Source organism: Scophthalmus maximus, chromosome 9 (genome assembly GCF_022379125.1).
Source record: "Scophthalmus maximus strain ysfricsl-2021 chromosome 9, ASM2237912v1, whole genome shotgun sequence".
Lineage (NCBI taxonomy): Eukaryota > Metazoa > Chordata > Actinopteri > Pleuronectiformes > Scophthalmidae > Scophthalmus > Scophthalmus maximus.
Window position 1 is genome coordinate 9,732,849 of NC_061523.1, and position 26,133 is coordinate 9,758,981.

Sequence of the window (26,133 nt, forward strand, 5' to 3'; positions counted from 1 at the left end):
AGTTCGGAGGCTCTGATGCACGAACGCTTAACCGTAACAGTTTGTGCAATTATGATTCAGGGTTCAAGGTTGACTTTATTGGTCCACTCGCAGAGAAAATGATTTGCAGTCGGTGGTACACATCGAAAAAATATAGAAGACAATGTCGACAGCAACAACAACACACGAAAAACATCCAGGGCTTTGGGAATGGAAGTTTACGCCAAGTACAAAAGTGCCGGTGCGCTTAGGTACAAATGTACGAGGGAAAGAAAAATTCAATGCCAATTTGCAGATGTGCAAATGTACAATTTCGTGCAAAGAACGCATCCAAAATGTACCCTTAAGCATGTCAATAGTCCGAGGGGAAAAAGGAGACATTTGATGTCTTTTACATCTTGAAACGCTGACCTGAGGGTGAGACGATCCTGACAGTCCTCAGGACCTGCCCACTTTCACTCCATTCACATATAACATTTTCAAAAGTCATTTCTGCAAAAAGAAATCTGAATATACCTTATATATTCTACAATAAAAACTGTGTTATGGATGGTACTAAAGCAGTCTGTTGCATTTGTTTTTTGTATAGTGTTTTTTATATATATATATATATATATATATATATATACATACTGTATATACACACACATTATATGTATGTGTTTTCATGACATACATTTGCCCACGTTCATTTAATTTTGGCTTTTTTTGCCATAATATGTTGACGGATTACATCTTTATTTATTTACAGGAGCATTTACTAATTTGATTAGTGGGTTGGGGGTCAGGGTCTGATGTGATGAAGGATGGGCAATTGTCTTCGAAAAAAACCCAAAAAGAAGACAAAAGAACAATTCGATGGATGAGTTTAAAAAAAGATAAACACAGCTTTTTTTAATGATAGTACATTACAGATTACTTGTTGAGCCAAATGCTGCTCACACGAAGGTCATGCGTCAATGTGCTCGGTCAACCAGAGAAGAAAAGATCACCGAGTGATGAAATTAAATCATGTCCAGGGCCGTCGTTACGCCCTCAAGACATTAGACGCACAAATCTGTCTCAACCGTCCCCACGGTCTCACATACGTACAGAAACCACCACCACATGGATGTGGAACGCTGGAAGTCAAGCCACCGGTAAAGTGAGCACATGGTCAAGGTCACAAGGTCACATGTGGAACAATATCTACTGTATGCACGTGAAGGTCGGGGGGGGGGGGGTGGGTCTGTGCTTCACTACAGTGCGGTGCAGGACACGCCACGAAAGCTGCAGCGGTTTACGAGAGGCAGCGGCGCCTGGTGAGGCCTTGCAGATGTACGATTACATTTCAAAATTCGCACTCAAGAAGGAAATAGTACGCATATCTAGTAGTGATATCACAAAACTGCATCCTTGTAACAATATTAAAACGGTCTGGTTTTGTGTCACCAACTACTGGAAGGAAGCACGTTGCTGCTGCTGCTGCTGCTGCTGCTTCTGCTGGTGCTGGTGCCCTCTGTACATCGTGCTTCCTGTGCAGATAAAAATACACCAGTCATATGGACAGATAAAACTCATGGTAGCAGCTACAGTACTTAAAATCTAATCACAAGGGAGGAATGTCAGTCGCAGCTGGTAGCTGGCGTCCTCCCGGCAACGAAGCTGCAATGATTCATGTAAACGTCCATGGCATTAAACATAAATATAATAAATTTATATAAATATAAATATATATTTAGATATACTGGGTTTTTTTTAAGATTTACAAATGATCATTCGCTGCCGTTGCCTGCAGCCAGAGACTGTAACAAAAAGAGTCCACGAGAACAACGGCGCTCGTGTTCACCACGCCATTCGCTCACTGTCAAGGAAACAGCCCCACTCGACGGGAGCTGTGTTTTATCTTCAAGGTGCACACGAGAAATAAAACCGCCAAAAAGCTACGAAGTTGACGGACTAATTTTTCTCAGTTATTCTCTTTGATGTCAACATCTGAAGGCAGACCTGAAGCAGGTAAGTGAGACGCGAGATGGAAGATTTGTGTAGCTGCTCGACAAAAGAGCCACTAATGACAGGAACATGGCGCTCACTCTGCTGCGTCTGCTTTGGTTATTATCATTTATTTACAATGTTTTTGTTGAGCAGTTTCCTGCACCGCACAAGTGTTAGTGTGAGTGAGTGTGTGTGTGTGTCACTGTCTGAGCTCACAGACACCGTTTGTCTCCCTCTATTGGCTGACTCATCCATCATGCGATAAATTAAAACATCTCCTTATCGCAGACCTGCGGATAAAAAAATAATAAAATAAAATAAAAACTTCCAGTGCAAGTAGGACAATTACGGCGGCATTCATCCTTAAATCCTAATGACTATCTGACAGTGCTTCAGTAGTGGAAGACATAAAAAGAGTAAGAAACCCTGTTACAATTCAAAGTTGCGCATTCAATTATAAAAGAACTGTTATCAAGCAACATTTTAATGTTGTAGCTGATCGAGGTAGAGCTCATTTTGTCAAACTAGTATACAATAGTTTGTATGCGTGTGTATTGCTGGGTAGTTTTTAGTCTAATAAATCGTTTAATTTTATAAACTGGTCATATGTTGCGTCTCTAACTGTAATCTGTTCAACAATCTGTAACCACACTTCACACAAATGTAGTTGAGTAGAAAAATAATATCCGTCACGAAGGAATATTAAAGGGAAGTACAATGAAGAAAATTGTAAACTACCGCGCTTTGAGTAAATTAACTTACGGTCCATGATTGATAGTTAAACAAAAAAAACAAAAAACAAAAACACAGCTGTTATCGTAAATCCTTTAATATATGAAAGAGGCATATTTTAACACAATATACAGTGTAACAGACCATGTCCCACAGTTTTCATTTACATTTCTTTACAAGGCTGCCCGTCAGAGAGGAGAGGACGGGTCTGAACTGAAAGGAGAGATCGACAGTGTGGTTTTGTTGGTTGTGTTCTGCTGCGTTCGAGACACAACTGGGAAAGGACAAAAATGTTTGTTAAAATAAGAAAAGAAGAAAATGTTTTTGTTGCCCAGCTGAACAAATATGTATCATTGTCTTAAGAGATCACTATCTACTGTATCCATATTGTTCAACTGGGAGCCAATGTGTACCTGTCGACAAACTTAATATGCTCACAAACAAATCAATTAAGTTGCTTCTTTGTGCTCCGACGTGACCTGGCGTCTGCGAATGCGCTGATGTGCTGCTGCTCACCTTCAAGAGAAATATCAACGGAAGTGTCTCGAGACATCAGCAGACGAAGAACGGATCACAGAGTCACAAAGACAGTCACTTTGTGTAACATGAAAAAAAGGAAAAGTCCTTCATAAATGCATACGTAGAAAAAGAAGTTTTATATATAAAAAAGGATTATTAAATTTCAGAAGTGATGATTTTTTTAATGATTTAAGAAATCATCCACAGCTACTGAAACGACATTAAAAGCCAAACCTTTGTGTAACTGCTGCTTTGCAATTGCATATAAAACGTAGGTCTGCACCCACGCCTGGAAATGGGAGAAATGGAATGCTCATTTGCTTTCATGCTCACGAAAACCACTTAAAAAAATAAAAATAATAATGTAAAAACCAGAACAATGAAAAAACTTAAGACAACTCTGAATTCACATTCCTATACTTCACTTGTTTTGTGCATTGCTCCTGCATAAGGGTAAAGAAGGTCGTTTCTTGACTGAGTGTGGAGCAGTAGGTCCATGCTGATGCAGACTTACACATTCATGGGATGCATAAGGCTTCTCCTCAGGAATGATTCAACTGCCCAGAGGGACAGCGGGAAAACATATTAAGATGCTGTTTCATGATGCAAGGCTGTTATGATAAAGGATAAAGCACAATTAGCATTGTTCTCTCCCTCCCCCTTCACCCCCACGTTCAAAACGAATACGAAACCAGAACTAGCCAAAGCAGGGGAACCCGACATACTCCGGGGAGTCTCTGCCTTTACGAGTCCTGCCGTGCTGCTACTAGAGATCTTCACGGCACATTAGTCCTCATTACCAAGGTGACTTGCTGTTTACTGGCAGATCCCTCCGGACACGGCCGTGGCTGCGGAGAGTGGCAGAAGCACAAGTGATGCCCGCGGCCTCCGTCTGCCTCCAGCCGAACCCTCAGCATCACTCAGAAGGCAGCGGCCTCTCTGTGCCGTCACCTGCAGCAACGAGTCTCCTGGCATGCATGACCCCCCGGGGGTGTTTTGTTTCATGGGGGGAAGGGGGCGTTTTAAGACCCTGAGAAATAATTTTCACTTAAAAGTGAAGACGGGAAAACGTACTAATCAAATAATTCATTAAAATTAGAAAAAGAAAGTCATGGATGAAATAAAAGAAGAAAAAAAGCACCACAGGTTTCATCCTGATCTTGTGGGAGGGGCTGATTAACACTAGTTAGTGGAATAGAAGAAGCCCACACACATTTAGAGTGAAAGGATGATGGACAAGAGAAATAATAATAATAATAATAATTATAATAATAATGATAATGTTGCGTCAGGCAAATGTCGCAATTTTGGGAGAGGATTCACTGGAGCCGCTAGTTGCGTTTTATCATGTAAATGTTTCTACATTTGATCTGAAGGAAGAAGAAGAAAAGAAAAAAAGGAAAACGTGTCCTCTCAGTTTGCTGCATGCACCGTGTTTAAAAATACATCCAACAGACGGGCTCTGAACCATGTGCCGTCGGATCGGGTAGTGTTTTGAAGAGGGAGCGAAACGCAACATGTGACATGTGACGTGCTACACGCAGCCGGCGATCAGAAGGTGCTGAATGAACTCCTACACGTCCCGCAGACGGACGCGTGGGGGCAGGAAATGTTCGGGTGTAGTGTTCACAGACTATCAATGTTACTCATCTTTCAACGTGTGCGCGCTCCCTTTCAAAACACTTTTTCCTTTGTGTACGTATGGTATTTGTGTTTGAGTATATCTCGCCCCAACGCCTGCCTTCGCTGTATAATAATGATGGAGATGTATAAAGTTATCGAGTGAACCCAGTTCTACCTACATTCTGCGAGCATGGCGGATGAGATGAAGAGCTTTGAGGGTAACTCAGTGCAGTGTGAGCCGGGAGTTTGGTTTTTATATGAAGAACGACAACAAAAGGGAAACGGAAGCCGAGAACAATGTGTAAACTTGGAGAAAGAACAAATAATGTGAAGATTTGCAGATGACAACATGGCAGATTGTTCACATGCCAAATCCGGCGAGACTCGTTATTAGCTCGGTTACTGCATATCAATTATCTAGTCAAAGTTAAAGCAGCATTCATGTTATATTGACACCGTTGCTAACATCAAAAGGTAACAGCATGTGTTTACTATTCTATTCAAGAAGAAAATAGTCCAAACAAAAGACACAACAATGAATTAAAGATAAAAGCGCTGCTTGATTCCTCATTTCAACTGGCATTTCCCACAAGAAAAATTCACATTTCACACTTCACATAGAGACGTAACTCGTTATCGTTGGCATTCCTAATAAAATCTGAATTGTTGCCAGATACAAAGGTTGGCAGTTGGCTTGTGGCCAGCTGATAATATTTGGTCTCCATTGGGACTGCTAACCACATCAACAACAACAACATATTCTGAAGTTGACTGATGGACGTAAAGCAGGTGCCTGTTGAAGTCAAACAAGGATATAATAAGGAAAGGAAATAAAGGACAAATAAAGGACAACTTTAAGAAAAAAAGTGTTTTCATAATGCAGAGGACAAAATACAAGAGTAAGACAAGTGTGGTTATTTAAGTCAAGTAAAAAGGCCCCAAACCAGCAATCCCATGTGCTGAGGGATGCTTCAGAGATAAACTACAAACTCTGTCACTAAGTCCTACACTCCTAACCACACCAGGCCATCCGTATAATACAATCTAATATTCCTTCAGTAAATTAACAGATAATACAGTTACTGCAGGGAAAACAGGGTGACTTCCAAGGAACTCTCAATATTTTTCTGCGTTCAGTTAGTGTAATTTAAGCAGGCATGGATGGAAGGAAAAAAGAAAAAGAGATCTGCTTTTACCGGTGGCAGAAAGCACAATACAGTCGAGGCCTGAAGTTTTTATACAAGTCACACGTCGCTTTTGCTCTTCAGCCTCTGAGCTTCGGCACATTCAGTTTGGAACAGAATAATGTAGTGTCAGCTTTAATAATCAGAAGGTGTGCGTTGTTAAGGGAACCACGTGGGAGATCAAAACATTTCAGCAGCAGCATCGTCCCCACAGTTCGAGGTTCAATAGTAATTTGACGGATAAAACATCAAACCATCATCAAGAATTTTATCCAGGAAGTAGCCACTTGTGTTTTCTTGAGTAGACTTCATGGCCACCGCCTCAGCGGATTCAGCACCAAGGTATCAACCTCAAAAATATAAACGCCAGGCTGCGGTTCACAAAAACACATCAAAAAGAAACCAGTAGACTTCTGGAACAAAGTCCTTGGAATTGATGGGAAAATGTGTTTATAACGGAATGAGGAAATAGTGGATTAAAGAGGAATGGCTCATGACCACACATCAACCTCGTCCGTCAGACACGGAGCTGCTTCTGCTCTGGCTGCCAAGGGAACTGGCTCACTGGCATCTATCAATGATTTCACTGCTGACAGACAACAGGATGACTGAGGAGACACAGGAGCATCCCGTTAAACACGTTCAACCTCATTGGACCACATTATACAACAGGACAAAGATACTCAACGTGCAACCAAAGAACTGTTTAAGGTGAAGAGGTGAACATACAGTAAGTTGACAGGCGGAGTCAGTCGCATGATCTCAGTCCGACGGAGCAGCAGTCGACTGGCGAGTGGACCAGCCTAAAGGCAGTGGAGAGAATCCCCAGGGACGAAACTAAGTGCCTGCTGAGGTCTGAGAGTCCAAGACTTCAGACGGTCGTCGCCTGCCAAGGACTTTCCACGAAATATTAAATTCTATTTTGTTTGACGTCACGCAAACTCTCCCACAGAGTTCTTTCTAAACTGATATAAACCGACTGCACTTAAAGCTGAGACTTGGCTCTCTATTGTAGTGTCCATCGTTTCATTTCAAATCCAATGTGCTGAAGCTGAGAGCCTGAAGAACAAAAAATGTGTAACTGTACAAATACTTTGAGTCTTGTCTTGTGTCTTGTGTTTTTTCGGCCGGACCCTGAGGTATTGTGGGGCGGGTTGCAAGGAATCATAAAAAGAACAGAAAGGACACAAAATATCATTGGAACTTAATGGCACTTTTTTTTTGTACATTGTGAGTTAGAATTTGAATCTCCTGAAATGGTTTAATGTTGTAGACTTGACCAGACAGTGTTCAGAGTCTAGTGGTCATATAAGGTCATGATCGAGAGAAATGGTGCGGAAAATAATCCATGTGTTTTTTGGCCGGCTGGCCGGCCGCCGCCCCCTCCAGCAGGCAGTGGGGTACACACATTAAAAACAAAGAGATATTCAACCTGTCACTGAGTGGGACAGAGGCTCAAAGTAACTCTTTATCTAAAAAAAACTAGACTTGTTGTCCCTTTTCCTTTGTTTTTGTTGCTGTCTCTCGCTTAAAATCCATGGCTTTCAATCTCCCATCTGACAGGAGTCCTTGTGCAACTGCGCCCCATAAATACACTGGTCTAAAGAACAAAATCAGAGGAAACAAGAAAACAAAACAAAAAAAAAAACTGAATATAACTCTGAAGTAGGCAAGGCTGTTCTCTGTATATTTGGGTTGAAATCCCTGCTGAGTGGTAAACAAAGTGTTGACGGTTTGGTTTGCGTGGGATATTTTCTCGTCCCACCATTCAAGTGTCACCGACAAACAGGGGAGTAAACGCTTTGTGTCTGTTCGCGAAGTGTGTATGTTCTGCTCAGCTCTGTGGCAAAGTGGACACGGCTGAATGCTCACGGCTCTCTGTCCTCAGCTGGATGTGTGTGGTGTTGACCTGGCTTTGGGCCTCTGGGGAGCAGGACTCCCTCACCTCACCTCACCCGTCACCAGTTGGCTTTGACGGCTTTGACATCGCTCACTAGGTTTTGAGCCAGGCAGATACCAAAGATCTGAAGAGGAAATTAGAGCAAGAAGTGAGATGAGAATAAACACCAGAGTTTTTTAAAATAAAGCAAAGAAAAAAAGAGCAGACTGTTGTATTGCAGGGGTTTGATGTTGCATCTTCTCACCACTAGGGAGCAGTGACGACACAAAGTCAAAACCCATTCACATCAACGTCTGACTTCAAATGCACAAGATTTCATCATGTAAACGTTCCCAGATGAAACAATCCACAAAGACTCCTTACCTGTAAAAGTGCAATACCAACAAAGATCCCAGCTACAATGATCAAGTTGTCCTGAAGCCACTTCTCAAACTGTCCCACGCAGCCCTTGGTGGAGATATATTTCTGCCGATCCAGCTCCTTTTCAAAAACAAAGAGCAGATTAGGAGTGAATTTAAAAAAAGAGTTAATAAATTGTTGTTGTTGTTTTTTTTACAATCACACTACATTTTCCAGCTCCCAGTGAGGACGCTGGCCTTTTGCATAATTTACACAACCATCTTGACCCTGACTCAACTGACCTATGACTCACGCAGGACAACACAAACTAGGACAGAGGGTGTTCTGCCCAGTGACTCCTTCACTGCTGAGCAGAGAGCATGAGGAGTGAGTGATAGTTGAGTCGTTCTTTAGATTACACAAAGTGTCAGTGTCTGGACATCATGGAGAATATAAAGACAGCGTGTTCACTTCCTCTGTGGACCCTGTGCGACTGAACAAAGAGGCAGAAGCTGTTTCCTGTTACTGGACAGATGGTTGCGTTATGTTGTCAGATTCAGCCGATGATGCATGTGGTCTACTCAGGGATGCAAATAAAAAGGTGTAATTTACAGCTGCAGAGACACTGAAGAGTGGAATAAGAAATGGTCTGAACAAGACTACACAATGCTCCCTTTGTTGCTCCTCAAGACAAGTCAACCAGGAGAACCCTTTGTTCTCTTGCAAAACCTGAAAGCTGTCTTCTAACCAATAGGAGGTAAAGGGAGCCCCCGTGGCAGCCAATAAAAAAGCAGGAAACACGATGTTGTTCTGGCTGTGAACTTCCTCCGAAGCCCTTTCAGCCCTCTGCCTTTGTCGTGCTGCTGTCCTTCCCGTGTCTCCGGCTCATCCTGTTTCTCGTTCCCGACAAAAAGCTGCACAGGAACTTACTGCAGATCACTGATGGGCCTTGTGTCAACAGCCAGGGCGAGAGCACGGGAGCACACGCAAATGAATTCAGAACAACTTGGTGGCAGGTGGTTTCACTGTGTTGCAGTGTGCCTAGCAACAGCAATCTTTCTGACTGCAGTGCAGTGACTTGTAACCGCCACACCCACACGCGAGAGGAAAAAGGGAACGGACTGGCATAACCCACCGAGTTGCCAATTACAGAGTGTAGTAAGGCTGCTCTCGGGGCTATAACTGGAGCCTAATTATCCCTGTCAAAAGAACAATCTGTTATTAAGGCACAGAGCGTGCAGAGGAGCCCGTGCGCTACTTAACCCTTTACATTCTCCGTCTGCTGTGTCAGCAAACTCACCATACATTTCTTTTTCAAAAAAAGGAACATTTTATACATCTTCATCAAGAATGATGCCAAATAAAGATCGAACACGAATCTGTTTTTACTGAGGAGCTGAGGCGGTAACATCAGGAGCAAGCCTTTTACATACTATATATTGATTTTGTACAACTGAACAGTCTTTGTTTGCGATAACTTCTATGGACAACTGTATCGATACAACAGACTTCAGATACAATGCTGGAGGATAAAGTGAGTGCCAAACTCAAAGGCAAAAGTAATAACAGTAACACATATTAACAAAAATCTCTGAGGTCTTAACATTCTTCTCTCTCTCTCTCTCTCCTATTCACTTTCCATTGCATGTGGCTGAACAAATGAGGCCATTTTTACACAGAACGTGGTTGGGAACTGCACAGTCAGCAGGCTGCAGGGCAGGTTTGGCTCTACAGTCACCAATAGCAACTCACTAGTCCCCCCCCCTTTTCAAATACCCATCGAGATTCATGGCATGCGGCTCAATTCAGCTCAGAGCCAGTCCTGAGCTCGCCGGAGCCCTAAACAAAACACTGCTGAGAGGGCCTCCGAGACCGGACCCATGGGCCACGTTAACCATGTGTCATTATCACACAGTCACACCTGAGACCCCGGGGATCCCACCACCATCCTCCCCTTCTTTAAAACGGGTCATTCTAAAGAGAAGTGCGCCTACAAAGAACAGAATGTGGTATAAAAACAACACCATTATTGATTACATTTTTTTTAGAGAAACTTAAGATAAGTGAATACAAACATTAACATAAAGAAGAACCTGTAGAAAACAGTAAAGTACGACACTCAGGCTCTGCTGCCTGGTGATTAGTACTGGCCGATGATTCAATATCTGAGTAACTTATAGTACCTGTAAAGTGTAGATAACAACACAATTATGAATTTTATCAGCCGCACCAGGCCAATTCAAACTGGCTCACCCAGATTTAATTTTGTTACATTTTTAAATATAACATTCAAGATTGACTGCGGCTCCTGAAACATGGTCATCTGTGCTGCCCAGTATGCCGAGCTAATAAACAGTTTAAATTCAATATTTTAATCGGCAGTCAAAGTCAACCCATTGATTTCCATCTAGCTGTAATTAATGAATTAATTACCGAGAGACTATGTCTATGAAGAGTGACGTCATTCCCATTCATTGTCTGCACTGATTCACACAGAGGCTGCTATTGAAAAAGCGTGAGTTTTGGTTTTTCTGTGAATTTCTTTTCCTTGTCCTTGTCCTTTAGACATTTATCAAAATGTAATGAACAGTTAGTTGTATTTCACTCTCACTTCTGTCATTCACAAAGTGACAGAATAGGTGAGAGATGCACTGCCCAGCTCTGTTGGCGAGACATGGAGACTAGAGAGAGATGCACTTTAACTTAATGCTACTGATATTTGCTGACTTCAAACTTAGAGAGTTTAGCTGATTGCTGTTCCTGCAATTCACTCTTACGATTTTTTTCTCTTCATTTTAATCTCTTTGTGACCAGAGGGACAGTTCTGCCTCCTCCTCTCGTCAAAGTTGTTAACGGTGACACCTCTTCGGACAGACTATTAATGTTGATAATAAAGCAACTAAATTTAATACCCTATAAAATGGCAATTAAGATATTCTAATACTTTTTAAGGGCTTTAATTTTCACTAAACTGATTTATTACATTCTCCTTCATTAGACCCCGCAGACACACTGGACGAGCAATCTACCCAATACAAATGAACCAGATTGCCACTCTGTCCGCGACAACTGCTTCAATCAAACAGGTTGGCAGCTTGTCAATCATCTCTGCCTCAGGGGTAATTCCACTCAGGAGCCTTGCCTCTGTTTAAACAGAAAGGCCGACATTGGCTGCCAATTTTGCTCCATGACTGCCACTGACTGTACCGTGAACGAGAACTAATTCTGGACAACTGCTATTATTCTATTTGACTTATAAAAATTGAGATGTATTTCAAAACTATGCTGAAGCACGATATTCATTTCCAAAGAGCTACATCCTCAAAATCAGGGTAACAGTGAGTGAAGTTAAACAAAAAAAACAGAGTTGAATGTATAGAGATCTCTGAAAGAGCAGAGGTGGAAGACAGCTCTGCTGATACCAACCAGTTGAAGCCGAACATCATAACCACACTGCGTGTTGATGACGTCCTCCTGTAAAAAAGGAGAACAAAAAATGTGAGGTCCTCTGTCGGATTGGATTATTACCATTTCATCTATTTTTCAGTGGAAATAAAATGTATAATGTTTTGTCATATGCCTGAGTGACAGGGGGAGAAATTAAGCGCTTCAAATAACTTGACCCATGAACAAATAATTGCTCAAATGAGTGCTAGATACTGCGCTCTTATTTAGCATCTTGATACAATCTTCAAGACTGTATAAGAATTCAAGTATTCCCAAAGGCTAAAAGAAATGTTGCCGTTGTGTCACTCTGAGATTATTGACTAAAATTATAGTTTTTCATATTGCTGAGTTACTCACCGCAGGGTCTTTGACACAACAGGAGAAGGGGACTCCGCAGCGCTCCCTGCTGGGGTTCAGCTCAGTGCAGTTGAAGTAGATGTTCTGGTTCCAGTCGTCGGGCCCATGAGCTCCACAGCATGACCACTGAGCCAGCAGCAATGACAAGAGATTTAACAGTCAATTCTGATAAAGGGACACATTTATTTCCTCTGTCGGGTCTGGCTCAGGTTAGCTTGGGCGGGTGCAACTACAATCAGTGAGACTCAAATGGCAAGACAACAGCGGATCCAATTAGCTTTACAGTGCAACATGACAGAGCCCAGCATTTTCACATGGGAGCCAATTATCTAAACCGTTTCATTCATATAATTGGATGATCATTTGAAGGAAATGAAATCACATTAAACATGAGATTTACTGCACAGCTGCAGCAGCTGACTCATTCTCCTCTATGCCCAATGCGGAGCAGATTCAGGTTCAAACATATACATAACAACATTACTGAAGAAGGGAGTGACTTCTTACCGGCAAAAAGAAATATGGAGAAGTTGTTTTTTTAAGTTAGTGACACATTTGTTTCGTTCTGTGCGTGTGGACTCACATATTCCTGGGCAAAGTCAATGAGATTCTGCAAGTCGATGTCATCGCGGTAGGCCTTCACATTATTGTTGATGAAAAAGTTGAGCTGGTCTTTGATCCAGTCCTTAAAGACGAAGGCGAGGATCCCCGCAGTCAGCTCCAAGAAGAAGATCAAACCCAGGAACACAGAAAACTGGAAAAGTACATGACACAGACACAAACACACAGAAAAACCATTATTTCAATCGGATAGTCTATTTATATCTTGTATAGAAAAGGGGCAGAAAAACGTTTTTTTCTAGCATTTCCTGTAAAACAATTAAGACAACAACTCTCATGTGTAATGTCCGTGTGCAGGTCTGGCTGTAAGGCCTGCCCTGATTCGCTGCGTGAGAGTGTGGCAACATGAACCGCGGTCCCAGAGGTGCCCTTATATCATCCCTTTACAGTAAGTGTAGGAGGAGGGGCTAATGATAAATGCACAAAAGCCACATTAGCTGCTCACTCTGACGCCTGACTTACTGCTGCTAATGGACATAGGCTGCAGTTAATAGCTGCTCAGAATCACAGCCAGCAACAAGCCTGGTTTGTCTCCGTCACATGTTGTTATCAATACAGCTAAACCCAAATAAATATCCTGAAATGGTGTAATGGCTTTGGAGTAAGTCTCAGCTTTATTTCAGATCCAAAGCAGAAAGGTGCTGCTGGAGAACAAGATTGCTTTACACAGAGGAAATCTTGTGGTGGTTCTCTGAGGAATGGATCTGCGTTTCTGATCCAAGCAGTTGGCTAAGTGATGATGATAACACATCTTTGTGCCATGCAACCGCTGACAGCAATTGGCTTGGGGGAGTCAAAGGGACACCTGCTACACTGACAGCCTCGGCTCCGGTGTGAACTGCGGATTTAAGGGATTCACAGAATCGGGAGCTGCCTTACAAATTTAAGTAGGGAGGTGTTCTCACGGAGTGCTCCAATACAGCCAGCAAAGCCCAGGACGAACATGACCCCTCCCACGACGATGAAGAGCCACACGGGGTCGAAACCCCCCAGATCTGTGATGGATGACAGATTGGACAGCACGCCCTGAGGGAAAGGAAGAAAGACAAAACGCATTGGTTTAAACTGCAACATTTCCAAAAGTACTCATTACCATCTCTTTTACAGGGTCTCATCAAAATGGCTCCCTCGACAAAAACACAGTTTTGAAAAAGGGTTTTGATATCAAAGGAAAAGTAAGAATTAAAGTAAAGACAAAACCAAGAGGCCAACTGGGATGGCAGTGTTCAGACATGCAGAAATACAGCAGAAGAATCAATTAAAATCCAAAACTGTCATTTGATTAGAATGGTCTCTATCAAATGTGTTGTTTTCTGAATAAAATAACAACCCTCACAGGGTTTTTCTGTTGCAGACCACTGTCCAGCCAACGAAACAAGTAACGTTCATCAGTCCTTCCTCTTTGTCCCCACAGCCCCGAGGCCACAGTGTGTCAATGTGTTTTCCTGTCAGTCTCCACCCTGCATAATGCCTAACACAGACATGTTTTATCTGAACCAACGACCCATTTTTTAAAACATATATTACACTTAAAACCCAAGGACGCAACTAACTGGAAAACTAGTTTAAGGGGACCTATTAGTCTTTTTTCTCATTTTGTGTTATACATACATACAATGTTAGTTTTGGATGTCCACATTAAAAGTTTCAATCAATGAGATAAACATATGTAAAAATGATCTCTGTGAGATAAAAGCTCAGGTGTTGGACGGCTCTGAATATTTCTACTCTTGCAATGCACTTATGTCAGTTCGTCACAGATTTCCTCATCTGCTCCAAGCACAGCTTGTTCTCCCAAAACAGTTGACTTGAGCGGTTTCATGGGGATTTATTGTACTCCTCCTGCCTACGAACAAGCAACGCTGCTGATTTACAGATGTTTGGTGACGGCAGGATAGTATTTTACTGGCAACGTTAGCTTTTGTGTTTCCTGAGAGCAAACGTTCGCACATGTACAACATTTTAACAGGAGCATATCTAGGGGAAAAAATTATATTGATTCTTATTGACTACATCCACCGTTTTGTGACACAGGAAGCAGATAAGGGGCGTAACATTTACCGAACGCAGACACCCTGCTTTAATCCTTGTTTCTGCAGACCTTCATGATTCAGGCTCAAAAGATGAACGAGTGGATCTGAGAAGATGATATCTCCAATCACTTGTGTTCTGTTATTTGGTTTTAGTTATCAGTTTCACAGTTTGATCTCAGAACCTGCACACAGGCAAAGAGCACGAGGCAATGCTCAGGAGCGCTGGATGTACTGCTACATTTAAGGAGGTCTGAGCTAAAATTGCCTGTTCCAGTCAGAGGCTCGTCCGCGGGTCTGCATAACAGGCAGTTATAGATAAATAAGAACTTCTTATTGAACCTTTATTTCTGGAGTTCCCAGAATTAAAATAGAGAGAGCTGTAAATGAGAATAATAGGTGACCTTTAATATCACTGGATACTGCAATATGCTGTGCTTGTGGGTGTAAATGCTTATTCAAATATAATAGGTGTTCCAATTCACTGTCGGCCCCCATCTCTCATATATTTCTCAAACAGAGGGAAGCCACTGCTGTGTTATTGCCCGTGAATGTGGGCACCGGCTCTCTTTTCTGACATCCCGTTTGCTTTTCACATATAGTGCACACGTCAAAAAACTTGCAGCTAAAGCCCAAGAAGCTAAAATATCATACTGCTCAAGTTAAGCTCCTCCGCTCTGGGCTCGGGGACAACTTTGGGACAATACTGTATTCTTGAGTTTTTATGGCACTGGTGCAGAAGAAACTGCTTTCATTTGCATTTAAGCATGAGGCCCTGAAACAATAGTGTGGTCTGGCTGCACGCAGCGGGCTTGAAACTAATCAGCTAAGTCACTGAGACCCAAACTTACCATTATGCCTTTCCAGTACCCGCTATTCATCATTTGGCAAAATCCTTTTAAATGATTCACTCTGTTCCACAAAGGTAGCTACTCCAGTGCAGGCCTGTATGCAGACTTCATGACCAAATGTAACTAATGCTTCAACGGCATTTACTGAACTGAGTGGGGCAATTTCTGGTGAATTAATGAACAAATTGACTGTAAATGTCATTGGTAGAAATTTTGACTCAACCTCCCATGTGTAAAGTGCACGTGACACCTGACATTTGTGGCCCTGTATTGTGGAAAATAAACAGTAACCAGTTTCCATTCGAATTGGTTCCTTTGTGCTGTTTTTTAACTGATGACCTGCAGCATCACAGTTAATTTCCAACTGTGACTAGGACGTGTTTCACCGGGATCATTATCAGTTCAATCGCATTCAAGTGTTACAGACATGGTGCTTCTATTTTTCCACACCATTTCTCTCAACCTCTCTGTTTGTATCTTAAACTCCCCCCTGCAAACTGCCTCTTCCGACTTGTTTCAGCCAGAACGGAGAAGAATTCAAGTTATGCTGTCGAGGCAGTCGTACTGTACTACACCAGTGTGTGTTTGTGTGTGCATGTGTTTACACTTACCTTCTCCGCCCATGCCCACAAGCCTATGGCCAAGAATGCAGCTCCTAGTAACTGTAAAACAAAGCACAGAGAAGAGGATCTTCGGTCATATAAAGAGCAGCCGTACCCATTAGTTAGACCCATTTCAAACCCTCCCAGTTTCAAATGTCATTCGACTTCTTGAACACTAAAAAGTTAAAACTCAAGTTTAACACTGAAAAACTTCTTCTGTAGAGACTGTGTGGACATTGGATCATATTTGATTTAAAGTGGGGTCTCCATGGCAACACGTGAAAACAACAACCAAACAAAGGTATTCTGTCTGTGAATATATTTTGTTTTTTGTTGAACTCTAAATGATCCATAATAATCTCTGACATCCCCTTCTCCCAATACATCTGTGGCCACAGCAAAAAATGTGAGAATTCAAAACACAAATACAAAAATCTCTCATTTGAAATAACCTTCAAGTTCTCTTCTAAAACTGGCAGATAACAGCGTGCTCATTTCAAGCTCCTCGCTTATAGCCTTTAGACAAAAGTGAATTCTCTGAAGACTTTTTTTGTCTTTTAAACTTGCTGTGGACAGAGTGAATCATCGCATCTGCAGGTTATTGCACTGGGCTGCCGAAGAGGCTGGAGGATGTGTTATCCTGAGATTTAAGGTGAAGCCCTCCTGTATTAGACTCCCATCAAAGGGAAGAATGATTATAGGGCTTGGTTTAAAACAAGTCAAATAAAAGAACAGAAAGTACAGGGTGAACACAGCACTGGACCACCCAATGTAAAAAACAACAACCCCAAAATCATACAAATACAGCACAAAGGCTTCAGATTATGTCAGACTACAAGTCAGTAAAAAAAATCACCTATTTTGTAGCTTCCTCAAATGTCATTTGGAAGAGATTTGGGATGGTAACAAACTTTGTGAGTAACTTACTTCGAAATTGGGTTAAATCATACTGTTGGGAAGTTGATTAAATAAAGGGAAACTTGTAAAACCTTGGCAACCCGTCAATGCCCACAGTGTGACAATATGCCAAACAAAAACAACAACAACAGAAGCAGTTACTGGGGGGGGGGGATTGCTGCTCCTGCTGAGTTGACTGAGTTGAGCTATGTAAGTGGTTGAAGTGAAGGATGTGGTGGCTTTAGCTCGAAAGTGACAGTCAGGACGAGTCAGGTAAGACGCTGGAGATCAGTCAGAGGAGATTAGACTGAGAGTTCGAAGTATTTAACCATTTAGCCTCTGACACAACAGGGAGATTAACGAGAGCACGGAAAACATGAAAGTGAAAACAACTCTCAGTTCACAGCATTGAAACTTCAATTGTACAACTCCCCCTCAAGCATTAGGTTACAGAAAAGCTTCCTAGATGCTGTATTTTTGTTCTGATCCAACTATTTATTTTGGAGGACGTAGTCGGAGACGCTGTCGAACTGCATTCTGCATCTTCACAAGAGTTCCTATTATCTTTTCACCCCATTCAAATCTATGAGGGCAGGCTAAAACAACAGACATACCTATTTGTATAATGCACTAAAGTTCAACAGCAGCACAGACTACAGCCTCCAAATCAACAGTGCATTATTTAGACTGCATTAGTTTTAGTTATGTGTTCCTAATAAAGTGACAACTGAGTGTATGTGTGTTCGCTGATTATTTTATCAAATTGTAAATGTAGACTTCAACTAGAGTTACTGACTTTTGGTTGTAAGCCTTGCCAACCTGTGTTATGGTGTTTAATAAAGGCCAGCTAAAACATTTGTTATTGCAGAACATTACTTTATCACAGTGAAGTTGACCTTTGACCTTTTGGAAATCAAATGAAAAAACTTGTAAAGGTGTGTTCACACCGCACATGACACAAATTGTTCGCGTGAGGCGATTACATAAGAAGCAATTCGCTCCACTCGCTCAAGTTGAACTAATTGAAGTCGTGCGAAATGTCCGCATGTATGTCACTGTTGCCAGACGTCCCCACGTATCAGGAATGGAAAACTATTGTCACTGTATTTTTGACACAACATGCTTTTTGTATTGTGAACGGGCGAAGAGGGAGAGGGTTTGACAGAAAGAGCCAACGCCAAGGTTGTTATAATCAAACAAATATTTTTAAATATTTGGATTTTTAAAGTGTATGTTTGTGTGTTCTGTCACTGCTCAGTGACCACACTGCAATGTTCCTCAAAATATTTATTCGGTAAATCAGACTTCAGACAAGTCACTCACTATGTGTAATATAATAGGGTGTGACTTTAAGCAGCAATTTGTGATTGCTTCCGAGCCAGGAACTTTCTGAGAACACAGCCCACAAAGGAATTACATCCACAGAATAACCTGAGGGCAAAAAGAACAACCTGCATCTTATTTCCAAATGAGACAATCCAGCCTCACAGACACACAAATAATGTTGCATCGAGGTGGCTGTTACAGTTGAGGTTGCCACAGGAAGCTGCCATCAAACAGTTTGATTTTTTTAACTTCTTGTCAAGAAATCACTCAACATAACCATTTGTATGAGCTGCACAACTATCATCACTCTTAAAAATTAGAAATATTAGAAAATGAGAACAGTCTGCTCCTTCTATCAGAGTATTTGACATCTGTGACAGGTCCATGAAGGACGTTAAACCTAATGTTGCTTAGTGCAGCCTGGAAAGAAATTTGGAGAGTTATGTTGTACCGATATATACTGTCTTTTTTATGAAGGTAGATGCTTTCTGCCCACATGGCTGACGTTCTTGCTGTCTCGCTCCCATTTCTCTGTCCTCTAAAGGTAAATCAGTCAGTCGATGAAGTGATGAAAGAAGATCCAACACACAAAAGCTTTTTTTCCTTAAATACTGTTAATATCTATGTAATCCTAACGCTGCACATGGGAATCAATTTAGACGGTCATAATTAGCTAGAGATGATTACGCAGAATCTAGTAATGCCAACAGATGCTTCAGGAGGAATAATCTATATACTGTACTTTTGGGGACATCTCTGATGATACAAAACTGCAACATTAGGGGACAAAATACACATGACAAATGTCAACTGACTTACTGATTATGATGCAGTATTTTATGTAAACTATAGGCCCTTAAATCAAATATACAACCACATCAGGCAAATTGCTCAAATCATCACTTACAAGATGCCCTGATGATTCAGTGTACATTTCCTTCCATCTTCCCATCTCCCATCCCCTGCTTCTTCTCTACTGTGGACTATAACGCAGAAAGAAAAAAGGCCTCTTCACTGCTTTTAAAATAAAACAACAACCAGACAGCAGAAAAAGTACTTATTTTACTTAAGTTATTTTTCTGGTCAAAAGTTTTTCAAAGCACATCAAGTTCCAATGCTACACTTACAGTAAATGAGACGGCCATGGAAGTTTCAACGCCTAGTTTACTATCTCTATATCAGTCATTGAATATTTCCATTAATTGTATTTAAAAAAATACACAATGACTGAACCTGTCCAGAGAGCACAGAATGGGAAAAAAACTACAACGAAATCCAAGTATATTTTATACTATAGTGTAAGAATGTGAAGCAATTTTCATGAATCAATCACAAATTGTCACACAACTTTAAAACAATGAAACCTTCCCCCGACTTTCTCGGTTGCCTATAAAAAGCAACTGAACTAGTCTTCACCATGCGCCTGTCAGTCAGCTGCATGCGTGTTCTGGCGGATGAGTCCAGTGCATCACACCGCAGCCAGTAGCTGTTCTTTCCATGCACTCTCTATTACATCTCTGCCGGTCTCTCATCTACAGGCTAGTCCCCATTAATCATATCCAAAACTCTTCATGGCCTAAAGATAGCATGAGGGCAGACTGCTCCTTCTTCTGCTAGTGATTTCTGAATTGCCACTATCCAAGTGCCATACAGGTCTGAATTTCTTTCCCAGTCCAACCATCACATTACTGTTTGCATGCCTAACTACAGAGTGCAAGCGAGCATGAGAAACTGGATGCGGCCTGCAGTTCACTTAATGACCACCAGTGTCATTAATAACAAGGGTTTCTGAGCATTTAGGCAAGAAAAACAAAAAAAAAAACATTTTATGATAAACCATACAGTATAATATGTTTTGTTTTTAAAAAGCCCTTTCAGCAAATACAGTTTCCTGCATGGAAAAATAAGGTTTGGATTCAAGTGAATTTGCCTGAATGAGTACACTGACATTGAACTGTACCTCCCTTTGTGTAGTGCTTGTGTTGCTTTTTCTGCAAAATAACAGTCAAATTCAGGTCAGTTGGTGACAATAACACACACGACATACCACTGCCAACCAGAGAGCCAATCCCAGCTGACATTTGGCAAGAGGTGGGGTACACCCTGGACAGGTCGCCAGCCTATCACAGGGCCAACATACAGAAACAAACAACCATTCACACCTATGGTCAATTTCCCAGTTAACTTAACCCCAATTTGCTTATCTTTGGACGGTCGGAGGAAGCCAGAGGACCCGGAGGACCCGGAAAAAACCCACGCAGTCAATCGGTATTTGAACCAAGAGCCTTTGTGCTGTGAAACGACAGAGCTAACCACTCCACTACCGTGGCGCCACAAGCAAATAAAATATCTGGACTTAGATGTCCTTTTATCTGCCACGTTATATTCAAAATCAGGCTGTTCAGATTATTTCTCAGTCTTCTGTGACATGTGTATTTCCCGGTCCAGAGCTTCCTGGGGTTCCACTACAAGAGGACATAGAGATTATCAACACTTGAGAAGATGCCTTTTTAAGCCAGCTGATCCCATTAACCTTAACTAACTAGCAGACAAACCAAGCTTCACGCTGCCTGAACACACGCAGACACGGTATGGACTTACTCAAGTGTGACTGCCCTTTCAATGACTCCCTAAAAAGCCAAATATAAATAATGTGTCCCGCTGTGTAAATGCAGTCATTCTTGATGATACGATAAAAGCAGCACTGCAAACAGGGCGAACAAAATGTGATGCTCGTCTGACTCCAAAAGCAAACTAACACTTCCACAAATTTAGCATTCACACTTCTCCGTATTTAACAGTGCAAAAAAAATCAATGTATCTATTTGGCTGATTAATTGCAGCAGCTATACAAGAGTTTTAAATTGGATTCAGGTCCAAAATGTATCTGACTGGAATGGACCATCTGAGGTTATAATCGAGGAAACGTTAGATACTGTTCAATACTATTATCTTGTAGCCGGAGACAATGTGCGGAATCGACGGAACTGAGACTGAGTGCAGTTGACACACAGTATCAGAGCAGAAATCGGAAAAGAGAAATCCTCCTGTGAGTGGACTTTGCCTCCCTGTTCACATTTGATTTTATCTGTAGTAGACGGCAAATACTGCTGAATAGAAAAACATACACATTTATCCTCAGACAAAAGACTAGTAAATAGAAAATAGCTGCTATCTGGTGTCTTGCCATGGGTACATATTCTCAGTGAGCACAGGAACAACTGCACACATGCTTATTTCTGCAATTATCCAGTCACCCAGCAGTGCAATGCATACAATTATGCACACAGGTCAGCGGCTACTGCTTCATGTTCACATCAAATATTAATATGGAGAAAATATGTGTGACTTTGAAGGAAGCCTGATTGGGTTGGTTTGACATTTCTGAAACAGCTCCTCTTCTGGCATTTTCACACACAACAGTCTCTAGATTTGACTCAAAATGGTGTGAAAAACAGAGGACGTCCATTGGGTAGCAGTTCTGCAGAGAGAGACGACTGGACGACGAATGGTGAGGGTAGTGGGAGCTGACGGAGAAGCTGCGGTAACTCAAAAAAAAAACACAATTTACTACTGTGGTGAGCAGCAAAGCATATCAGCTGGAACAACATGTTGAACCTTAAGGTGTATGGTCTACAACAGCAGAAGACCACGTCAGGTTCCACTGCTGTCTGATAAGAACAGAAATCTGAGGCTTCAGTGAGCACAGGATCAAAAAGATCGGACAGTTGAAGACTGAAAAAAGTAGCCTCGTCTGATGAAACTCATATTCTACAGAGGCATGAATGCACACGACCTAGTGTGCTGGGAATACTTTCTTAACACACTTTGGGGCCTTACAACCAAATCACTGAGGGCTTGATGCCACCGCCAATCTGAAAATTGTTGCCGACCATGTGAATTCCCTTGTAAACACAGTTCACCATGCTCTTATGAATACGTCCAGAGAGATAATGCAGCAGGAACAAGTTTGAGGCAACTTTACTGTCTCAAACTGGTTTCATGATCACAACAGTGAGTTCAGTGAACTTCAGTGGCCTCCTCAGTCACCAGATCGGTGAGATCAATGAAACAACTTTGTCGTCAATGTCGTCACTTGTCAGGAAAGGTCGGCTGCTGTCCTTTTGCCTCTTTTAGCTCTTGCAAACCAGTAAAAGCCTGTCCAATATTCACTCTTGTCTAGCTTCTTACTCTGCCACTTTCTGTTTGTCTCTTCTTCAATCCCTTCGACAATGTCATGCCAGGATGTCCACACTGAGCATACTGAGCGAGCTTTTCCTCATAGCCAGCAACTATCTCTGGCTCTTGTTGTTGGTGTGTGACATCTGCCATTAGGCGTGTTACAAGTGTTCCAGCACATTAAACCAGAGTTACATATTGCTAACACCACGTGTTCCAGGAGTACCGTGAGAATGACAAAGGATTCCGTTCTCCCAATTATAAGTTTGTGTACAAAATGTAATTTCAAGGTAAACCCCCCCATGAACATGTCCTGCCAGCCCCCTGGTAAAATTTCCAGAAAATGTCAGCGTGGCCCGGACAATCTACTGCTGCGTTCTTCATACATGATTAGCAAACTCTTTTTTGTCCCCAGACTTGCAAACAGCTATAGATGGATACTACATTCAAAAAGCGGGACACTTCTCACACTGGGGTGACACTGTCCTTTTGTCTTCTTTTGCAAGGCAAGATCATAGATGATTATTATCATCCTCCAACATGCAAATGTACGAACTGAAACACTCCATTCGACACGGAGCAAATGTGTCCTCAAACAGCTGCATTCACACTCGCTTTTCTCCTGCTCCACCTATGATGTGATCACCCAGCGCACATTTCATTGTCAAATATGAACAGACATTTTGAGCTGTAGCAGGCTAATAACACACAGGCTGCTTCCAACCAACTCAGCAACTTGGTTACAGCTTAACAAGCTCTTAATTACGGCATGCAGAACTACCAAAACATTTCAGCAGCTCAGGCAGAAAATGTGATTAATTAGGCGGATGTGAGGAATGTGTCTATTCTAAGGACGAGAGGTGTGTTGTTCTTGGGTGAGAATGTCTTGCTGTTGACAGCGAGTCTGGTCTCTGGAAGAATTCACACTGAAGGATAGCACTATGTTTGATTGCTCTATTTTGTTCACAATATTTAGGGTCTTACAGGCATTCTGTCTCAATTTAGGCAGCATTTTCAAGCCTGACAAGATCACTATGGGAAAGACAAATGGGTTGATTTGTGGAGAATAAAGCCCATCTCTCTCTATTTGAGCAATGCACCGACTTGTCTGTCATATCCAGTTTCACAGCACAGACGAGAGGAGAACATCTTCGAGTGATTAGTAACGGAAACATCCAGCGAGCTGGAACTTGCTTCACAGAGAGCTCAGACACAGGTCTGTTAGCTCGGCCTGAGTGTCAAACAGTCAGAAAAAAACTCCTATGAGTCAGACAACACAACAGCCATATGACTCAGTCCAATTAGATTACAGAGTGCTTTTCATTTATGAGGCAAATTGCAAAATGTATCCCGGAATTTTTCTTAACAAAAAAAACAAAAACGTTGGCTTGTGACATGTTGGGCAGTTCGTATTACCTCACGTGACACAGGTATGGTTCAATGCTCCTATGGAATCAAAGGGAAGGAATAAGGAGATAGTGATGAAAGCAGTGCGAATAGGATAAGAGCCAGTTCCATGTAGATTCAACAGAACAAGAATACGAGGGGGGACGTAGAATCCCAGCCAATGCCCCCCCCCCAATCTTTGTTCTCACCATCTCTCTTTGTGCGTCAGTGGGTGTGCGAGTGAAGCCAAACAATGGTATCCCACAGAGACTGAACACTATAGTTGTGGAAGGGAGTGAAAGGGGAGCTTGGAAAGAGGAGGGCTGGGTGGTATTCGGAGCCGTGTGGCCTTTTCCTCCCAACAGTCCGTGGGTAGACCCTCCTGGGCAAACGGACACGCCATTCCTTCACCCGCAAACATTGCACTACACAGGTTGCACAGAGGCAACGCAGATGGGCAAGGAGGGAGGGGTGAGGGAGGCTGAACAGAGGAACTTCTCAGACTGGGGGGGGGGGTAAAGATGGAGAAGGCGTTTAAAAAAAAAAAAAAAAGAAGACGTGGGCTCACTTGCCACTGGCTCAACAATAGCGATGAGTCTCGGGGCTTTCTTCTCAGCCTCCGACACAATGGCACAACTGCTCAGAGCCCGGTCAACGCAGGGAGAGGAACCAACACGAGTCCAGCTTTGGTCTCTGGCTGTTGATAGTTTGTCCAAATGTCACGGACTATACTCCCCATCACCACACGTCCCTTTGCTCCCATATCAAATGGGACCAGCAAGGCCGGAAGCATTCGGGATCTACTTGTCATTATTTGTTGTCTGTTTCGCTGAGAGAAACGTTTCAGCTACCCACATTCAAAAAAATTGTAGCTGAAGTAAATTCATATTCATATTCTACAGTAATGTTACAACTTTGCTGCTCAGTTTTAAGACTCAACAGTCGTTGCTTCACCAAACCCCCTCCAGGCGAATCATGCTAATCTGTTATGCAAGTTAACACACAATAAACAATTGACCAAACCAACAACAACAACAACAACAACAACAACAACAACACACGGCAGGAGGACAAATACGAGTAAACTTCCCGAATTCACTCCACTGATGGACAAATGAACGACAACAGTGACACACGGGGGCTCGTTTCAATTCGATTCGCCGACACCGGCGGTTTCAGCCTCGAGCCGACTCCACCGGAATCTTTGAGGATAACTTTTAAATGAGCCTCGCTTTCCGCACGGCGCACACGGGCGTCTGTCGGTACTTACCCAGAAGATAATGTTGAATCCGAACAAGGCGTATTTCACGCAGCAGCTGACCTCGGCCCCTTTTAAATGATGGTGTTTCCTACTCATCCTTCCTCGGACAGTGGTGGCTAACGGGTAAGCTAAGGAAACCAACTACTACGACTGGGACTCCGGGAGCTCGGCCAGAGCTGCAGTTCCTGAACCACTGAAGCCGATGTCGGCTGGCTCCATCAGCTGCACGACGCCCGGACGGCAACGGAGTGGAGCGAACACATTTATGGCAAATTGTCCTTGTTCCTCGCTTTGCCACTTGGCTTGCTAGGCCAGCTAGCTCACAACTTCTCCGGTTAGCATTAGCGGCTAACAACAACAAACCCGGGGCCACTTAAGGCACATTCAGCCGCAGTTCAGTCGATATTCAGGTTGCGGGGCGTTAATTTCGTAGCGCACTCCGGGAGGTCGAGGTGAAGCCGGCGGGGAGGGGGGGGGGGGGTCTTTCAGCTGGTCGCCTTCTCCTTCACTTGTGTTGCCGCATCGCCGCTTGAAACCTTCACCCTTGTTGTTTTGTGCTGCACAACAAGCCCCCGCTGTCAAAACCCCAAGCGACAAAACCACCGCGCTGCACTTCGCCCTTTTCGCCGCAAGAGCGCCATCTCGCGGCTCGGTGAGGCTCTTCACCTCACTGGCTGGACAACACAGGGAGGAACAGTTAAAGGGACAGTTCAGTGATTTCGAAGTGGGGTTGCATGAGTTACTTGAGCATAGTTAACGTGTTGCCTTATGGAGATGGGGATCAGCGATGTCATTTAACGGGGTTTGGAGGAGAAGCGGAAGTAGCGTCCCACCGCAGCAGAGGGGACCACCGAAAAGCGTATGATTCGCCACATTTTTAAATGTTTTCCTAAAAAAACAAATATCTGTTCAATTGTACGGCGAAA

At 42.6% G+C, this 26,133-nt stretch overlaps 1 protein-coding gene across 1 annotated transcript; it reads right to left on the reverse strand.

The window, feature by feature from the left end:
- Window positions 1-2,766: 2,766 nt before the first annotated feature.
- tspan17 (tetraspanin 17) lies at window positions 2,767-25,795 on the reverse strand. The gene is made up of 8 exons (XM_035649839.2): window positions 25,217-25,795; window positions 16,168-16,218; window positions 13,555-13,701; window positions 12,638-12,808; window positions 12,055-12,180; window positions 11,677-11,724; window positions 8,275-8,391; window positions 2,767-8,035 (listed from the first exon to the last, which is right to left on the reverse strand). The coding sequence occupies exons 1-8, from the start codon at window positions 25,301-25,303 to the stop codon at window positions 7,970-7,972; spliced, it is 813 nt and encodes a 270-aa protein (XP_035505732.1). The 5' UTR covers window positions 25,304-25,795; the 3' UTR covers window positions 2,767-7,969.
- Between the last annotated feature and the right edge of the window lie 338 nt (window positions 25,796-26,133).

Excerpts from the sequence above, each read along its gene's own strand:
- tspan17 (XM_035649839.2), bottom strand. The coding sequence starts at position 25,303 with ATGAGTAGGAAACACCATCATTTAAAAGGGGCCGAGGTCAGCTGCTGC. Across the intron at positions 11,725-12,054 it reads GTTGTGTCAAAGACCCTGCG|GAGGACGTCATCAACACGCA; the intron begins GTGAGTAACTCA and ends CCTTTTTTACAG. Across the intron at positions 8,392-11,676 it reads ATGATGTTCGGCTTCAACTG|GAGCTGGATCGGCAGAAATA; the intron begins GTTGGTATCAGC and ends GTTTTTGAAAAG.